The following is a 20,145-nucleotide window of genomic DNA, read 5'->3' on the forward strand; positions in this document are numbered from 1 at the left end:
ACCAGAATGTGGTATATTCGTACACGGGACTTATTTGGCCATAAAAAGGAATGTAGTAATGGGTCAGGATGGACTGATATATGCTACAACACGATGGACCTTGAAAACATTCTGCTAAGGAAAAGAGGCCAGTGACAAATGACCACCTATTAACGTGATTTTATGTGTGTGAAATGCCCAGAATAAGCATTGTAGAGAGACAGCAAGCAGATTAGTGTTGTTTGGGGCTAGGGAACAGGGGACTGAGAGCTAGAGGTTCAGGAGTTCTTTCTGAGGTAATGAAAACGCTCTAAAATTGAGCTTGATGAAGGCTGTGGATACCTACACTACACTAAAAAACAGCAGCTACACTAAAAAACACTGAACTGTACAATGTAAACTGGTGAATTGTATGCTATGTGAATTATACCTCAACAGAGCGATTACATATAGCAAACAATTACGGCCACACAGGTAGCAAAAGGTGAAGCTAGAATTCAAGCCTGGGTCTAACTATAGAATCCATGTTGTTTCTGGGATTCCCACACTGCCAGACGAGGGCCAGGGCAAAATTCCACATCTCATGTCTTACGTTTCAGTTTTACATATTTCAAATCACTGACATCTGACTGTGACTCAGCAAATTACAATCTTTAAACATAAAAATCCAAAATTGGTCATTTCAAATAAAGCCACTGTACCTGAATCAAAACTGCTGAATGTGTTAAAGCATCATTCAACATCGTGAGCACATTGGATGTAGGGACTACCCCAGGGTCATGACCCCAAGAGGTTATGAGCAATCGATCATAACCCTACAGAAAAGAAATGAATGAAAGATAAAATGGCATTTAGAAATTTAAAAACACAAACGAAAACCAAGGAGATCTTATTTATACCTCATGCGATAATGCTGCTGACCAATCTCTACCCTCCTCAAAAACAGCTAAAGAAAACCTCACACAACATACCTGGAATATATCTGGCAGTTTTCGAAGTCTTGTACCTTTGGACAGTAAAAGAGATGGTGGTCCTTGCCCAGTGATGTAATAAATGTATAGTTTAAACCAGACAGAACTGACTTCTGGGATAGCTGGTCCAATATGCTGTAATCGTAAAACAGGTGAGATAAAGTTGTAAACTTCTCTATAGCAGCCAAATTTCGCAAGGGGCCGAGGATGGTCTGCAAACAGCTAACACCTCATGTAAGCGTTCACTGCTATTACCCTTATGAAAATAAAATTTAAGTGCTCCATCCAAATGGTTTCCATTTTATCCTGGAATTGAGAAAGCACATCTTATCATTGTAACTGGGAGGACGGGCTCTGGAGCAGAACACCAGGGTCCAAATCTCAGCCTCACCTCCTCAGCTGTATCATCTCTGCTTTTCCGTAAATGGTGATAATGTATCTACCTTGTAGACACTGTACGCTTGCTCAAAGGGGTTTAAAACGGTACCTTGCAGATAATAAGCTCTATTTCAGAGTGGTCATTATTGTCATTAGTCACATGCAATTTCTCACAAAAGGGACTATCTAACCTTCCATCCATCTTACGATTCTTTCAGTTCATGGATACCTACTGTGCCTAGAAATCGTGTTACAGAACAGGAAGAAGTGTGTATATGGAATAGGGTTGGGTGGGGCACACAAAAAACTATTAAAACAAAAACAAAAACAAGAGTTGGTCAATGTAAATCTATAACCACTCCTACTGAACAGAGGACAAATTTGGAGGTGAGGGAGGTGTGCTCACTAGGGCAGCTAGAACAGCACAGCAATGAAGTCAACCTTGTACAAGGATCCTTTCCTTTCTTCTACACCATTAACCTCGCACATCTAGGAAACCAGGCAGGAGGCAGCACTGAAGAACAGCTACGTGACCCCCTCTCCCTGAAAATGGTACTCTTGCTAAGCACACAAATACACAACTGATTTATATTTTAAAAGTAAAAGACCAGCAGTAATTTTCACAAGTCAGTTTTAGAGATAACTAAAGTTCTAGCTTTTGAACACAATCTTTCCTTTCCAGTTTATTTTCCATCATAGCCCCACTTCTAAAACATTTTCTTTTTCCTAATTGACTTGATCCCTCAAGGTGATCTGGGCTTCCTTCCTAGAGCATCTGAAACATTCTCTTTAAAATACTGCATTTATCAAGAAAACTTCAATGTGGCACAAATCACGAGATAATACAAGAATAAAATGCACCAACTCTACCTGATAAACTGAACATCTTACAAGAGCATAAAATACAAACTGCTTACTGAGTCCGTGATCTTGGTTTGGCATCAGCAAAATGAGAAATAGCACAATCAAACTGGAAAACCACTTTTTCAAGTCATCATGAGCAAGTCTGAAATGCCACCGCTAGCGACGTTCCAAATGGCTCTTTACCTGAGGGGTGCAGCTGCTCACGGGCCGGATTTCATTGGTGAGAGGAGCCATGGAGACGAGTAGTGTGTAATTTTTGTTCAGAACTCTGCTACAAGTTGCAGGGTCCAAACCAAGAAGGCTTTCACAGCGTAAGAGATCCAGAGGAAAACCTGAATTATGATGAAGCATACACAAGAATGAAAGACTGACAATGGGAAGCAAAAATGTCTACGACAAAATACTGGTAAAATATTTAAATATTGTAAACGTCTAAGACAAAATGTTGCCTTGATACTTAAAGTCGTTGTAACAGAGTGTTGCTATTAAAAGTGCCTAATTCCCTTGCAGACCACCAAGACACTTTAAGATTTAAAACTAATGGTCTTTATTTCCTGGTCTAAAAAGATCAACTGTCGAACTGGTGCTTTGTGAGGCCACCTGTTATGTTAGAAATACATGCTTGTTCCACCTTACTTCCTCTCCATCCCCAGCCACTTGAGGGCAATGGCGGATGAAGAAGACCTAAGTGCCACAAAAAACCTGTGCCCTTGCCTCCCCAATTTCTGATTTCTACAAAGAGCTTCAAGACCAAGTTCTGGGTCTGGCATAGGAACAAGTTCCTCATCTAACAATATGTACCCAAGATCATAAAGCATGAAGTCACTCAGCATGCAACAGATTGTTAAGTGTCCTCATTCTTAATCCTTTCGGAAAATCCCAATCCTGTTTGCTCTCTTAAAAGAGATATTTAAGACTAAAAGAAACTTTGGAAGTTCAAGTTAGCCCATCTCCCACTCAAGCAGGAATGAGGCCTGTGGGAACATATGGCCTGCGGGAAGGGCGCAGAAGCACTGAGCACAACTAGCACCAGGTCCTTGGTTTTAAATACCATACTCTAGTATGACAAACCAGCCTCCTGAGAGGAAAGGTTGATTCCAGGACTGGGACAGAAGTACAAGAGAAGACAAGACTGTTGTGCAACAAAGTAAAGAATTGTTTCAAAAGTAAAAAAAAATTTTTTTTAAAGATGGACATGGCACAAGGAAACAGGAGTCAGCTTGAAAGGAAACCCACTGGCAAGATCCGAGACAACCGCGGCACACACACTAAGAGAGCAATGACTAATTAACTATAAGTCATTGAAAAAATAGGAATTCCTCAATCCATACTGAGTGGAAAAGAAGGCCCAGTCCCAGCTGTTACTGGAAGAAACGCTGGAGTTGGGAAAAATGATCAATCTGCAACTATCACAGTAAAGAATGGTTCAGACGAGACCTTCACTGGATACCCAATCTGAGAGGCATCCTGATGAGGAGGAGGTTATGTGCACGGTCTTCAAGTATCTGCCCACGGATTGCTCAGTAGTTGAGGGTGGGGAGAATAATTAACTACAGAGTGGAAAAATCAGAAAACACATTAACTGGGTGACCAAAATTACTATCACAATTGGGGACAGATAGAAATCACATACACCTGGACGTCATACCCTTGGAAGAACATGACGTCACTTACATGAGGGCACAACCTGAATCTACTAATCACAAGGAACCATCACACACACCCCAGGTGAGAAACTTTCTAGTAAAACCAACAAAAAGGGACTATATTCTTAAAAAAGAATATCATGAAGGACAAAAAAGGTTATGGATTTGTTCCAGAATAAAGGAGATAAAGGAGACATGACAATTTCATGCAGATCTGATCTTAAATCAGATCCTGCACTTGAGAGGGAAAAATGGTGTGAAGGACATTCTTGGATCAACTGACAAAGTGGAATACAAATGGCAGATTACAGTATCACTATTACATCTTCTGAAGTTGATGTGAGGGAAGAGACCTATTCTTAAGAAACATACCCTGAGGGGCACCTGGGTGGCTCAGTTGGTTAAGCATCCAACTTTGGCTCAGGTCACAATCTCACGGTTCCTAAGTTCAAGCCCGGCATCGGGCTCTGTGCTGACAGCTCAGAGCCTGGAGCCTGCTTCAGAGAGTGTCTCCCTCTCTCTCTGCCCTGTCCCTGCTAATGCGCTCTCTCTGTCCCAAAAATAAATAAACACAAAACAAAACATATCCTGAAAAGTTTAGTGGAGAAACACCATGATACTTAACTTATTCCCAAATTCTGGGTTAAAATTAATTATACTACTCTTATTTTCTTCTCAGTAAATTTAAAATATTTCCGAATAGAATGTTAAAAACAAACAAACAAACAACTCGGGGTTTGTGATTTAATGTTAATGGAGGAGAGAGAGTCCTACAGATGTCAGGAAGAGCATCTGGTCCACACCTCTGCCAAACAAGGGGGAGGAAGAAAACCGGAAGTGGCTGTAAGACAAGTCTGGCTGGAACCAGATGTGACGTCCATTTTGAAGTACAATGAGAGGTGAGCAGTTGGCTCCGGAAAAGGAGAGAAGGGAAAAAGTTCTTTAAAGAGTAGAGAAATTTGTGCTTGATTAAGTACAACGAATCAAGAACAAATTTAATAAAATGAAGAAACCACAGGCATGACTGAAAAATTGTCTGGCAAAAAAAAATCTGAGTGAGGAGACACTAAACAACAAAAGCTTTAACTGGCACCCAAACCCATCAACTATCAAGCCAATCTTCGAGGTTAGAAAAATACTTAACTACTTTCATACAGATAAGGGTTAGGTCTTCCCTTTAAGATACGTTTTGGTACATAAATGATTAGTGGTGAAAAAGTCCAGATTACTAAGTGAGAGACTGTTTATGAATCAATCAATAAAAAGCATCATGCTCGGGGCGTCTGGGTGGTTCAGTCATTTGAGCATACGACTTCAGCTCAGGTCACAATCTCATGGTTTGTGAGTTTGAGCCCTGGGTCAAACTCTGTGCTGACAGCTCAAAGCCTGGAGTCTGCTTTGCATTCTGTGTCTCCCTCTCTCTCTCTCTCTCTGCCCCTCCCATGCTCTGTCTCTGTCTCAAAAATGAATAACATTAAAAAAAAAAAAAAAAAAAGCTTAGTATTCAAGATAATAAAAGGGACAGAGCAAAAAAAATAAAAATTCAAGAGTCACAGCTTTAAGTCCCATTTCTTTCACTGACTGATCATATAGGCCATAATGATTATATGGGCATGAAATCTGACTGAGACAAGCTTCAATTTCTTTACTACAGAATAAGTTAAACTTGCCAGCACTGACATCCCTGGGTTCCATCATGGGCACAGAAAGATGATTTATTTCAAGATGGCTGTAAGAGAGTATTTCAAATACTCTAACCCATTATCTCCATAAGTCACTAAAAAGTCCCAGTAATTTCAGGACTTTTACACCAAAAGACATCTTCAAGATTGTGCTGCTCATTGCTTAGGTCACATGATCTAATATTTGGTAACCAAAAAATGGTTACTGTTAACAAATGCTTATGAGTAAGTGATCTGGCCTCTTGACATTAACTGATTTAATATTGTTTCAATTATTTATGAACTATCTCAAAATGAGCCCCAGCGTGGAATCATTCCTATTTCTGCTCATCTGTCTCTGCACCTGACCCATGAAGGTGGCAGAATCGAGTCCCAGGAAACTAAGCGTGTTTAGTCACACTCAGCTCACCCACCCGGCAGCTTTGCTGTCCCCTCTGCAACTACTTCCTGTGAAGTGACAACTAATTCCGTCCTTAAATTTTTAAATTGAGCTGAAAAGAAAGCCAGATGCTGGTGAAAGAAGTAGAATGGAAATGGATATGACTAAGAAACCTGATGGTTATTGGCTAGAAAACAGAACTTTTAAGTGAATGAAAGAATGAGTGAAAGTAAATGTTATCCTGGTGCTAAGATTTCATGGACTTCCGGGAGGCGGCTCCTGCGAATGTCTGAGGACTCGAGCCAAATGCCCTTCACTGGTGCCCGAGCCACATCATCTTTTTAAAAACATACATTCCTGGGTGGCGCCACACAACGCAGGACCTACCATCCGCTCATCCCCAGCCTGGGAACCCCCGCCTATGCCTACCCTGACACTGCACGCCAAGTGATCGCCACAGTAGGGCTCGTCATGGATCACACGTGCCGCTACTTCTTTTACTCTTTAAAAAGAGGTTCTCTGTCATCTTTTTCATTTTTTACAGTAAAATACTTTAGTTAATATTACAGCAGCATTTCAACAGGAACCTCCTGCTTATTAACTTTTATACAATGGAATCTTTCACTCAAGAAATTTTTTGCTTTTTTTTTTTAATAAATTTCTGAGAGAGAGAGAGAGAGCGCAAGCATGAGTGAGAGTCAGAGAGAGGGAGACACAGAATCTGAAACAGGCTCCAGGCTCTGAGCTACTGTCAGCACAGAGCCCGACGCGGGGCTCAAACCCACGAATCATGAGATCATGACCTGAACCGAAGTTAGACGCTTAACCGACTGAGCCGCCCAGGCGCCCCAAGAAATTTTATGCTTCTTAAAACAACTACGTTTTGGCACCCCTCAAACTGGGGCCTATTCTAAATTCCGTCCATCTGCTTGAACAAATGAACACTCCAACCCTTCTTATAGTATCGAACAGACTTAAACGCTACAAATGTCAGTGGCACATAAGAAAGGAGAAAAAGTAAAATAAGGTAAGAAAGAGTTCACGAGCAAAGAAATTCACAAAACAAGCCTCTAGTTACAAATTCGACATGCCGTCTACACAAAATGTATTAAATAAGTGAGCGTGACCTGTTTAATTTCTTAAAGAAGTTCCATACGATCATGTCTTCAAAATCAAGTACATTTATCATACCATAATTGGGCTGGTCTGGCTGTGCAGTTTGTGCAACTAGATCTTTATTATGACGCAGAAACAATATTGTGTTTCTCAGAGTAAGTGCATGATCAAAATATCTCTGTGCTTCTCCTTCACCAGTGCTCTGGACCTAAACCAAGAGAAAATAAAGTTTGCAATATCACTCTCAAACCATTCATCCCAAAATGTAACCATACAGTAGAGATATTAAGACATTATTAAGAATCAGTAAACCACAAATTTGCCCAGGCAATACCAAAACAAATACTACCTAAATCTCGGTTGAGTTTCTATTTGAATACATTCTTAAAGATGATAGAAATTAACCCAGCAAGTAATACTAACTATTTTAAGCAACCAAATAATGTTAAATGACACCATTATATAAGTTATATGTCTCACATATGATTCAAATGGGGTGTTTAAAAAAACTCTAAGATCTACATACTACATTCTGCTTCACCCAGAAAAGCAGTCCAATACACAGTCACCAATTACCCGCCTAATTCTCATCACCGTGTCCACAGTTCCATATCACTGGCTGCAAAGGGCAATAGAGTATGTGATTCAACATGGCTTTGTCAACACTACTGAATATACAGCTTAAATTCATTCAACAAGGATTCACTGAGTCTCTATTATGTGCTATAGGATGACCTGTCTAGGATGTACGGACTGAATAGTGGACAAAATCCCTGTGTTCACTGAGCTTCATTTTAACACACGCTCTTCTGACACTGAGTCAGATACTTGTTTAACATGTAAAAACACATATATCCCAGAAACAACACAGGAAATGGAAAGACCGATCTATAGGGGAAAATGACTAAATTAGATCTGCATTAAAAAAGAAGATCAACCAATGAAGCTTAATCAAGATGAAGCTTCTTAAAACATAGCTAAGAAACTATTTTTAAAAACTAGACTTCAGACTAAAAGGCTTTCCCAAGAATAAGAATATGTGATATAAAAGAATATAGATATATAAAAAACAAAGTGATCTTCCAATTTGCTAAATGTGGGAAAAGACTAGTTGAGGTGAGAAAAATAAAATCAGGAAAACAGAACTTACAATGTGCTAGAAAAGAAAAAAATTATTGGTAAATATGCCAAGATGACACACAATAAGAAATGGGGTTAACAAGCTATTAAAAGTATTGAGAGAATGAAAGATATATAAAGGAAAAAATAAGAGACCAATTAATAGCAAGGCTTATCTAAAATATATTTCTGCACTAAAAAACCCTAAAAACCCTATGGAGAGGGAAGAGTGAAAAAATGTTATGGTCTTTATTTTAAGATATAAAGGAATGAATGGGATCATCAATAATCCTCTAAGCAGCACATTTAATACAAAGAGTTCACCACTAAGACATAGAAGGTACCAACATTATTAGTCAAGTAGCAGATTCAGCATACAAACTATTTGCATAGAGAAGAACCGAGGATGGACACACACACACACACACACACACACACACACACACCGCTACCATACTACCATCACCACCACCACAAACCCAAAAAAACCTATGAAATGGAAAACCCCAAAAGTGCAATCCAGATTTACAGCTAAGGACAAGCAGGGCTGTCCTCATGGGGAGAAAAGGGGGCGAAGAGCACTGGCTGAAATCTTCTAGATGCTAAAGGGGACAGTGAGAGTGGACACAAAAGGATCCCTAAGGACACTGTTCCAGATTCAAGATGAGGGGAACAAAAACTTCAAGTAAAACGGCTGAAAGGAGATCTTAGAGAATCATATTTAAAAAATTAAAAGCTATTTTAGACAAATGTAATTTAAAACATTACATGGACTAATTATCTCTATACCCCACTTCATTAAACCAAATTATGCTAAGTGATAGATAAGGTCCACAAACCACTTTTTAAAATCACAAAATCTGTTCATCCATTCAATATTCTTAAGTCCAAATGATTGTTGCAGTGCTAAGGTGAGGAATGAGGCAGGAATGAGCAGGAATATATGAAAACCCTACACGATCAATAATGATGTTGTGTCAAGAAATGATTCCGAATGCCCTGACATCCCGTGCTGCACAGTCCAGATTTACCTTTTCTAGTTCTGTAAGAAAGCTGTCCAGAGACTCATCTGACAGTTTGCCAACTTCGAACATTGTGACAGCATGACTCTTCAAGTTCTGTAATAAAGAAACAAAAACAAAAAAGCTGAAAATGGGTCTTAAAAACCTTACATAAGTCTATTATTCATAAGTCCTAGTTTCCTCTTTTCATATGCACTGTAACATCTCATATTTATGTTATACTTTCCAATATAATTAAACTTAAAAGTGAGTGAGGCACGAAGCTAAGTCTTCTGATTACAAAAGTAACCTTCACTAAAACGTTGCTACACTCGTCTAAGGATTATAAAACAAAGATGGCTGCATTTTGCATTTTCAGGAATAAATCTAGTACTTAAAAGAGGATCTAAAAGCACGAACTATTTTAATTTTAATCTTTAAACACTGTCATATTTAAACACGAATTTGACTTACTGGTGAAAGATTTCCCATCATTAAAAAGGCAGTGAGAGTTGAGTCAAAGAGAAAAGCAATACGCTTTGTATATCCTGTGGACAAACTCAAACTGCTTACACTGGCTGTGTCAGCTAGAAAAAAAAATCATAATTTAAAGTCGAGTAAATGAAAATTATTCTTTGTTTATCATTTAGAACAAGAAAGTATTTCATTTCAACTAATAAGCAATATTGTAGTCCCAAGGGGTCCCAGTCCTACCTATCGCAAACTACAAAAAGTTAAAAAAAGTTTTTAAAGTACTTTTGTAGTAAATTTCTATTGTTGTTGTTTGTTTGAGAGCAAGCACACATGCGAGCCGGGGAGAGACAGAGGGAGGGAAAGAGAATCCCAAGCAGGCTTCATGCTCAGTGCAGAGTCCAAAGCAGGGTTCAATCTCACAACCGTGAGATCATAACCTGAGCCGAAACCCAGAGTGGGGCACTTAACCAACTGAGCCACAGAGGTGCCCCTATAATACTTTTTTTTTTAAGTTTATTTACTTTCAGAGAGAGCGAGAGAGAGCAGGAGAGGGACAGAGAGAGAGAGAGGGAGAGAGAATCCCAAGCAGGTTCCATGCTACCAGTGCAGAGCCCGATGTGGGGCTAGAACTCACAAAACTGCGAGATCACAACCTAAGCCGAAATCCAAAGTCAGACGTTTAACCAACTAAGTCATCCAGGCGTCCCTATAATAAACTTCTTAAAAGCCAATAGTAAACCAAGACTTGATAACTGTCAGAACATTAAGACTAGCTAGCCTAACCTCTTCAGACAAGTCACCTGGCTCAGGGGAGCGGCTGGGGTAAGAATGAGAGCCTAAGCTGTGCTCCCCTCCCCTGGCCCCAACATAAACCACATGTAGCCCCCTCGTCCATCAGCTTTGCCTCCCCTGTGCTTCGCCCATACTGAGGCCTTCCCTCACCCACCGGCTGGCAAGCCATCATTCATTTGTAGCCCAATTATCAGCTCCTCCATGAAAGCTTCCTGGACCTCTCTAGTCAACAAAGGAGCTCTTCCTCTTTGCTCCCCACAAGCACCAAAACACTTCTCACATTGCTATGGGTTCTGTGGCTAGCCTGTTTTCTCTCTCCCTAGACTTAATTCTCAGAAGGAAGGTACCATATTCTTGTCAATGTTATACCCCTAAGACCTAGCACAGTGCCCAGCATATGGGTAATACTCATCGAGACTGCATATCAAACCAGTAATACGGAGAACAGAGCTGGGAGAGTTAACTCTGTGAGGGTCTGTACAGACACCTGCCGTATCTATAAACACAGTCTAAACTGAACTGAGTAAGTGCTAACCTGGATCTTCCTGACTGTTGGTGTCCGTGTCTGTTGCCGATGAAGCTTCTTGGACAGGACTCCTACTGTCCCCACCATCCCACGATAGCAGCATCTTCTGTGGGTCTAAAGTACTCCTGTTAACAAAGAACAGATCCACATTTTTAAAGCTATATAAACTACCTTATATAAAAATAGTTACTAAAGTCAGTACTCAAATTATGAATATCCACCTAAATCCAGTCTTTTTTTTTAAATTTTTTTAATGTTTTTAATTATTTCTGAGAGAGAGAGAGACAGCGTGAACAGGGGAGGGTCAGAGAGAGAGGGAGACACAGAATCTGAAACAGGCTCCAGGCTCTGAGCCAGCTGTCAGCACAGAGCCAGACGCGGGGCTCGAACCCACGAACCGTGAGATCGTGACCTGAGCCGAAGTTGGAGGCTTAACCAACTGAGCCACCCAGGTGCCCCCACCTAAATCCAGTCTTATGTTCAAGCCTGAAATTGAGACATAGCCCCAAAATGCTCTGCCTACATCCAGCAATGGTTCTTAACTAAGACCCATGGATAGGCTTCAGGGAAATTGAGAACTCTTAAAAACTCTATGTAAAATACTAAAAAAAAAAAACAAAAACTGTATGTAAAATACTGTATTTACTTTTCTCTGGGGGAAAAGGTTCTTGTTTTCAACATCCTAAAAAAGATTCCTCACACAAAAAAAGATTAAAAACCACTAATAGATAGGGTTCACCTCAACTGACAGGTTGGTAAGTAAAATTTTTGTACATAAAACAATATTTTTTTCCAAAAGGAAACTATAAAATCTCATACTGAATAAATGAATTACTTTAATCTGTTTACGGATGGAACATTCCTCCACGATGAATGAAGTTGATCCAAATTTATTACTTGTCCCTTCTTATGGGCAAAACCCAATCGGCAATACATTGAAACAGCATTCTGAAAGGAACAGAAAGGAAATCAGCATTTACAATGAACCAGACATCAGAATGTTTATAGAGATAAAATATCATCACAGACTATGCTTACAGTGATCCTCACGCATTTTCATCCCTTAACTGGAAAAAAATAAAACATTTTTCTAGGCCTGCCCTTCCGCTAAGGTCTTCACATTTGTAGAAGAGAGAATGCTTCCAAGTCTCAGGCCCGTCGCTCTCTAGGAAGCAGAGGCCGAGGTGGTGCAGTGAAGCAGAAGCTGGTGCTTTTACTGACCATCTCACTCCTTACAAGACGCTGATCAGTCTGCTTCCTGCGAGCACAGGAATGTGAGTGCCGGCTTTCCCTTCAAGGGGTGAAACTGCTTCAGGGCCCTCACCTTGCCCCTTTCTATCTTTGCAAGGACCCTTTTACTGTCCTCACTCCCTTGGAGAACCAATAAGAATCTCACTGTCTCTATTTCTCGGTAGCTTATCAAGTGGCTTATAATAAAAGCCATCAGTATTTACATTAAAGAGTATAAAAATTACATACCTTAACCAAAGATAAGTCTATTTCAAGGACATTTGCAAGCTGGAAGATAAAAAAAATTATTTACATTCCTAAAATTATCAGTATTACACAGCTGTAATACACAACTGAACCATAAAGAGCAAAATTTTAAAATATGAATAACTGAAAGACTAAATAAATTTTTAAATCAGGACTTTCTTCATTCCTTATGTCTAAGATGCTTAGAGTACCATGAATCCAGATAGTGACTATAACAATGGAAGATTCTTTTCTCCTTAATTTAGTCTCATTTAAAATAAGAAAATGCCTATATCAATCAATAGCCTATAATCCTTTTATCAATAAGTCATACAAAAAGTTATTTACTATATTACAGGTTACTTACTAAAAAAATTAAGTATGTATATACAAAAAGTAAGTTAAGAAGTGACATAAGCACATTAATGGCCTATGATCTACCATGTATAGATTCTGAAAACATTTTAAATATATCATTAAATAACTTTACTTCACACAAAGATTATTTTATAATCTTGAGGCTACGTCTTTCATAAGACACTGTTCATACTTACCTCTGCAACATTAGTATGCTCATCTATTGAAACAAATATCTTATAAAGTAGAGTTTCAAAATAATCACCTTGCACTCGATTCATTACAAAACCTTCAAGAGGAGGAACTAAAACAAAACAGACTCAGGTTAGTGTAAGAAAGCATAATTCAAATACCTATTCGAAAAGAAAAACCTCTACCTTAGGGACTGAATTCGGCTTTCAATTTTATCCACTGCACAGCAAGTTTTGTAAAACCCCCACAGTTAAGGACATTGACATCCCCGGTCTATACTGCGGACTCTGACAGGAGAGCACAAACCCTACAGTTAATTGCATGGAACTCTCAGATTACTGAGGCAGGGGAAGTACTGGAGGACATGAACTTGGTAGAATGGCAGGGGCACTGCGCTGCTTCCGCAGGGGGAAGGCTGCAATGGGTGTGGCTTACTGCCTGAGAGACAGCAGGGGTGACACGGCTAAGGCAGAAAAGCAAAGGACTGAGGGACGATACAGACTGTCTGGCTGCCTTTCTCCCACCACCCGGCTCCATGCTGAAAAGAGAGGAAATTCACCTGCACGACGGCCACTTTTACCAGCAATCACTAATTTGCTCTTTGGGGCTTTCTATTCTATACCTTCCTCGGTGGCCTCAGTGCTAAGAGGGACAAGATCTCCTTCAGCACAGGAGGCAGCCTGGCAGGTGCTGTCCATCCACCTGAAAGTGGGTTCATACTCATTTCTCTCCATCTCTTTGGTCCAGAAACTCTAATCCAATTTACTAGAGCACTCTGCCCAGCTGATAATAAAGAGGCACTATGCTTCCCTTTACCGTTCTCCACTGTGCATGTTTCCCTTGAAAATATCCTGGGAAGGAAGAGTATTTAGGCCATCAAAGGATTTAGGTGTCAGTGTCTCCTGGACCTAATACCATCTAATTACACCCAAAGCCTGAATTATTCTTAACAAAGAGAAGACAAAACTTAAGTGGTCAAAATGAAGACATTGCAAAAAATTACAATGTACATTTCAAGACTTATTATTCACTTTCTAGATCTTGCTTATGTCACTTTCTAAATTTAGTGTTACCTATAGTTTTAGTCATCCAAGTACTTTTAAGGTTCATAGGTTTCTCTTTTGAAATATTTTAGAAACCCCATATTTGATACCCTTAACTCTTTTCCTACAATATCAGCTGTGGGATAACAGCAAAAATTTACTGAGCACATACTAAGTGCCAGACAACTTCCAGGTACTTTACGTACACAATTTCATCTAATCCTCTTACCCTCATGAGTTGTTCAGTATTAAACCCTGATATTTTAGAGATGAAAAAACCAAGACACTTAAGAGTTGTAAATACACAATTTACAACTACATGAAGAGACAGTGAATAGTCTCCAATACATACTAAGTTATAAAACAAAGTATGAATTACAACACACCATCAGTGTAAAACTAAAACCACACAAAAAAGAATACATTCATACATGCCTATCTGCTTAGCATACTTTGGGAAAGATAAACGAGAAATTGAAGAGAGCCACTGAGAGAGAAACTGGGCGGCCAGGCACAGGGGTCAGAGGAAGATGTTTTTATAATCTTTTATAAATTTAGAATTTTATATCATAATATTGCCTATTCAAAAATATACTGAAAAAAAAATCAAGCTCACATATACAGGGAACAAATTGGCAGTTGCCAGAAATGGGAAATGGGGAATGGGCGAAATGGGTAAAAAAGGAAGAAGGTTCAAACTTCCAATTATGAAATAAATAAGTCATGGAGATGTAACGTACAGCACAGCACCTTTAGTAAATAACACCACACTGCATATCTCAAAGTTGCTAAAAGCGTAGATCTTAAAAGTTCTCATCGCAAGAAAAAAAATTTCTGCTAACTTTACGTGTGGTGACAGATGTTAACTAGACTCATGATGATCAACTCACAATACATGTAACTTTCAACATCATAATTTATATCTGAAACTAATACAGTGTGTATGTCAATTATATCTCAATAAATAACAAAATAAAAATTTTAAACATGTTAATAAAAATTAGTAAAAAATACCTGGGAATAGGCTAGAAAGTTATTAAAAAAAAAAAAAAACTACAAGGAAGGCCTGGACATAATTAATATATTTTTTTAAATATTTTTTTAGGTTTATTAGTTTTGAGAGAGAGACAGTGCAAGTAGAGGAGGGGCAGAAAGAGAGGGACAGAGACAATATTCCAAGTAGGCTCCACATTGTCAGCACAGAGTCTGACGTGAGGCTTGAACTCATGAACCATAAATAAGATCATGACCTGAGCTGAAACCAAGAGTAGGATACTTAACCAACTGAGCCACTCAGATGCTCCTGCCATAACTAACATTAAAGATTATTCCGAGTCACTGTAATCAAAACAATATGGTATAAAAATAAAAATAAATCTATGAAGAAAGAAGACTATCAGAACTAGCTCCAGTGGAGAGGGAATGTTAGTGTATGACAGTTACATTTCCACTCAGTGGTACTGGGTTACTGAAAAAACAGTCCTAGCACTGACCCAAATGCTATTGGTTTTCCAAACAGAAAAAAACCAAGTTGGACCATTATTTCACATCAAATACAAAAATAAGTTCCAGGTAAGGTTTGAACTTATATGACAAAAGTTTTTAAGAATTTTTAGACCGTGTGTGTGTGTGTGTGTATACATATATACACATCCTAAAAGTACTCTATTCAACAGAAATCTAGAAGCTATAAACAAAAGGGGAGACATAAATTGATCAAGTATACAGTTTGATGAATGATGGATTAAATGTATTTTAAAAGCAGACCCTTTAGGGGCACCTGAGTGGCTTAGTTGGTTAAGCAACCGACTTCAGCTCGTCATGATCTTCTGGTTCGTGAGTTCAAGGCCCATGTTAGGCTCTGTGCTGACTGCTCAGAGCCTGGGGCCTGCTTCAGATTCTGTTTCCCCTGTCTTTCTGCCCTGCACACACCCCATCCCCAGTCTGTCTCTCTCTCTCTTTTTCAAAAATAAATAATCATTTAAAAATTAACAAAACAATAGACACTTTAGTGACTATTCAAAGTATTTCTCTCCCCCCATGTATTTGTTCCAGAATCCAAAGTCGTTGTTTTGTTGAAAGACAGCTGAAATGCTTTCTCTGAAATCAACTCTAGGTGTCTTTTGTGCTGAATTTGATGGCTTCCGTGTTGTCAAACTGCTTTTCATGGGTTATTCCCATTTGGTGAACATCCCATGTTCCACTGTGATAAGGAAGGTAAATTCAGCAGTTACAAGAGCCTGAGTCTGTCCGTACAAGCACAACTTGCTAGACACTAAGTAAAGCATGGCAGAACCCATCACTGTACTGGAGTAGCCATCCACTTGGCCCTTCTCTGACTGCACCATTCTGATGCACTTAGTGCTAATGTGAGTCAATGTTCAAACTATCAGTCAACAGGGATTGAAATGAACTAATCAAAAAACCTGTCTTTTCAGGGGATTCTCAAATGAGTCAACATCAGTTGATCAATGGCAGTAAAGGTTAGAGTAATGCATTCATATTTTCCCATAGTGACAGGAAACTACTACCAGCCCTGTTCTCTAGAAATCTCTTCCTTGTCAAAACCTTTCAAATTGTAAAACTAGTATTTTATTTGTTATGCCATCAATTATATAAACAGGAATTAGTATCTCATTACTTTTTGATTTTCTTTCCAAATTTAAAGTAGAATTCATGTATGTGCATGGTTCAAAATCCATTATTAAAGAATTGCAAACACATGCTAACACAAACAAAGGTCAGGACACAATACAGCATGGTAACCTATAGATTCAACACTGACATGAGGGAGTATTTCTCCAATAAGCCCCTACCATCACTCAATTGTTAATAGCAAAGTCATTCCTTAGAAAATTTTGACAGTTCATATTTGATTACAAATTTGTTAAATATTTTAGTATGGTAAAAGGTACCAACAGATAAGAACGAACAATAGCCCTAGGGTGTTTGAGTGGCTCAGTTGGTTAAGTCTCCAACTCTGGATTTTGGATCAGGTCATGATCTCATAGGTTTGTAAGTATGAGCCCCACATCAGGTTCTGTGCTGACAGTGAGAAGCCTTCCTGGAATTCTCTCTCTCTCTCTCTCTCTACCCCTCCTGTGCTGTCACTCCCTCAAAATAGATAAATAAACTTAAAAAAAAAAGAAAAATAGCTCAAAGATACGCTGGGAAACTTAAAAACATACCTGTAACACACAACCTAAATTTGGTAAGAAACCTCACCTATAGAAAAAAAGCTTCACTGTGTTCAAGAATGTTAACCACATCACTATTATAGCAAAAAAAAAAAAAAGGAAAAAAGGAAAGAAAAGAAAAAAGAAAAAAAGAAAAACTATAAGCAATCTAAATAACCAGCAATAGGGGAATATTCTAATAAACTGATATACCCATAAGGAAATACACAAAGGCTTTAATATTGGTTTAACTTAGGGAATGGGTGAAGGATGGAGGGCAGAGTCGATAAAGACAAAAAAGATGACTTCAACATGAAAAAATAAGCAGATATGTGAAATGAAAACATTAGCTATGATAGGATTGAACATCCATAAAAACAGTTATGCACTAAACAATGACTAAAAGGCCATAAATTTATAAAAACATTTAATTTGATTTAGGATGTGAGAAATTTAGTTCAGACTTCCCATTATTTTAACATAGTGTGTAACAATAACACAAGATAAAAATAAGGAGTTTAAGTAAAACCACAATGTGTTACAACATAACAAAAGAGAAATGTCTTCCTTTGAAAAATTCTAACATCACAGATCCTAGACTATGTGTCTAATTAGGGTGATGTATACAATGCCCAGCACCTGGTAACCATTCACAAAACACTGACAAGTGTTAGCACATACCTACCTGCTATACAACTGTCGTCAGATATTGGTACATCCAGATAAATAAATCCTTTGTTGTATAAGCCTACAGAAACAAAAGTACCTGTTTTAGATGGAATACTAAACAACAGTAAATTTAAAAAGAAAACAAAACTGATTCCTGATTTTCTGTAAAGATTCTTACAACAGAATACCAGGTAAAGGAGTAAAGAAAAGTAAACTGAAGAGGAAAAGAATTAATTAAGGTTTTCAAATCTGTTTCCTTCATATACTCAGAACTACAAAATTTTAAAAAAATTTTTACTTATGATTCATTTGTATAAATTTCTAGTGTATATGAATAAAAGATTGATAAACATTGCTATTAATTGTTGATGGTTCAAAATAAGTTTTTAATGTTGACAAAAGACCATTTCTACTAACCACTTACTATGTACTACATTGTAATCTAGTGATCCAGACAGCTGAGGGCCTGCATCGATGATTTTATCAATAGCACATTTCTCAGGCAAAGTGCATATCTAAGAAAAACAAAATATTTTCAATTAAGTTGAATCCAAATTAATTTATAAGTCTCCTGAAATCTCTTCATGTTTAAGTCAATGATTATTATGATTATGACTATTATATATGATTATATTATACATTATTATAAATATTACATGTCACATTAGCTAAATGTGCTACATGTTTTTTCTTTTATTGCTCTGAAATTCAAAGGAAAAACCTATGCATATAACCGTCAATTAAGGTACCAGAATATGCTACCAACAGAACTGAGGACAAATTGTAGGTACCAATATTAGCTGATAAGTAATAAGTGTTACCTAATAAATACCAAAATTTAATCATCTTCTTTGAATGGGAATCAGATCCATTTGCTGATTCTGAATCTCTCCGATCAGAAGTTTATTCAAACTCCACATGGATATTATCAGCACAGGAAGTACATCACTATGTTATGACACAGTGTGACAGCTCTGTTCTTACACTGAAGCAATATTTCTAAGCCTTCTGCTCACTGGATTTAATCTGTTCTCTGAAGTAAAATAAAATGTAAACTGAAAAAAAGTCCACATGCTTACTTCCATTCCTTCAACCACTTAGAGACATGACCTAGTCTCTAGGCCCTCTGGTCCACTGGCCCCCTCCTTTTCCTCTAGATTAGCATCTCTTCTACCATGCATAAGGCTTATCTCAAATGAGGTCTGACCACTGGGAATATCACTTACCTTGATCTTGACATCACCCCCCATCAAAGCACCTATCTCCTCGGTACAGCATTTTAGCAGAGTGAATAAGAACACAACTTCCAGGGGTGTCTGGGTGGCTCAGTAGGTTAAGTGTCCGACTTTGGCTCAGGTCATGATCTCATGGTTCGTGGGTTCGAGCCCCGCATTGGGCTTTGTGCTGACAGCTAGCTCAGAGCCTGGAGCCTGCTTCAGATTCTGTGTCTCCCTCTCTCTGACCCTCCCCTGCTCACGCTGCCTCTTTTTCTCTCTCAGAAGTAAATAAAACATTAAAAAAATAAATAAAGGAGCACAATTTCTATAGCAAACTGCCTGAGTTAAAATCCTGGACCTTTGCTACCACTGTGACTTGAACCATTCCTTTATTTCTCTGTGCTCACTTTCCTCATATGTGAACTGGAGTACAAACAATACAACACTCTGGGGCTGTTACAAGAATCAAAAGAGACAATATGAAAGTGCTTGGAGGAGAGCCTGGCATATCCGGCACACGGCAAGTGCTCAAGAAGAGTCAGCCGGTGTCATGGCTGGTAGCTGCAGCATCGCATCACCTCAGATCTAATTTAAGTCCCCAGATTACTGTGTGTGGACCAAGTCTTCCTCATTATTAAAGAGTATCTTTGAAAGCCACCAATATGCTAGCCTACTGTTGTCATTTAAAATTTTGAACTTAAGTTTAATTTTCTTTAGGAAAACCAAAGTGTTACTTTTTAGAAAAATTACAGAATAATGAAGAATTATAATTTAAAAAACAAAAATTACATGTTTAATTTCTAAAGGGATCTACCTTTATGTCATCTTCTGTGATATACCCAGCCTGCACCACCCACCACGCCTCGATGGCAATCTCCACCGGCTTCACTGGCAGAAGATCACGAGCTGTTTTCCTTCTGAAAAACTTCTGCAACAGGACAAACGTTTAAGAATTTGCAATTAGCCTGAAATCACTACTTTCTTTTTTACTGATCACAGCATAAGCTTGTTTCTAACAGTCTAATAAATATCTTTTTAAATTCCCATGTTTTAAAATCTGAAGTACTCTAGATATACTGAATAGAAAC

The 20,145-nt window shown here is 38.4% G+C and overlaps 1 protein-coding gene across 1 annotated transcript in view; it reads right to left on the minus strand.

Moving 5' to 3' along the window:
- The window catches only part of FAM91A1 (family with sequence similarity 91 member A1), an 83,587-nt gene that overhangs the window by 14,263 nt on the left and 49,179 nt on the right, over positions 1–20,145 (minus strand). The window contains exons 6-18 of the mRNA XM_077764388.1: positions 19,872–19,985; positions 18,265–18,355; positions 17,857–17,919; positions 12,958–13,064; positions 12,407–12,445; positions 11,763–11,875; positions 10,937–11,052; positions 9,610–9,722; positions 9,166–9,252; positions 7,091–7,223; positions 2,376–2,524; positions 951–1,085; positions 681–794 (exon numbers count right to left, since the gene is read on the minus strand). Coding sequence (XP_077620514.1) covers positions 681–794; positions 951–1,085; positions 2,376–2,524; positions 7,091–7,223; positions 9,166–9,252; positions 9,610–9,722; positions 10,937–11,052; positions 11,763–11,875; positions 12,407–12,445; positions 12,958–13,064; positions 17,857–17,919; positions 18,265–18,355; positions 19,872–19,985 — 1,374 coding nt within the window. The remainder of the gene's footprint in view (positions 1–680; positions 795–950; positions 1,086–2,375; positions 2,525–7,090; positions 7,224–9,165; positions 9,253–9,609; positions 9,723–10,936; positions 11,053–11,762; positions 11,876–12,406; positions 12,446–12,957; positions 13,065–17,856; positions 17,920–18,264; positions 18,356–19,871; positions 19,986–20,145) is intronic.

This window comes from Crocuta crocuta, unplaced genomic scaffold (genome assembly GCF_008692635.1).
Source record: "Crocuta crocuta isolate KB4526 unplaced genomic scaffold, BGI_CrCroc_1.0 scaffold260, whole genome shotgun sequence".
Classification (NCBI taxonomy): Eukaryota; Metazoa; Chordata; class Mammalia; order Carnivora; family Hyaenidae; genus Crocuta; species Crocuta crocuta.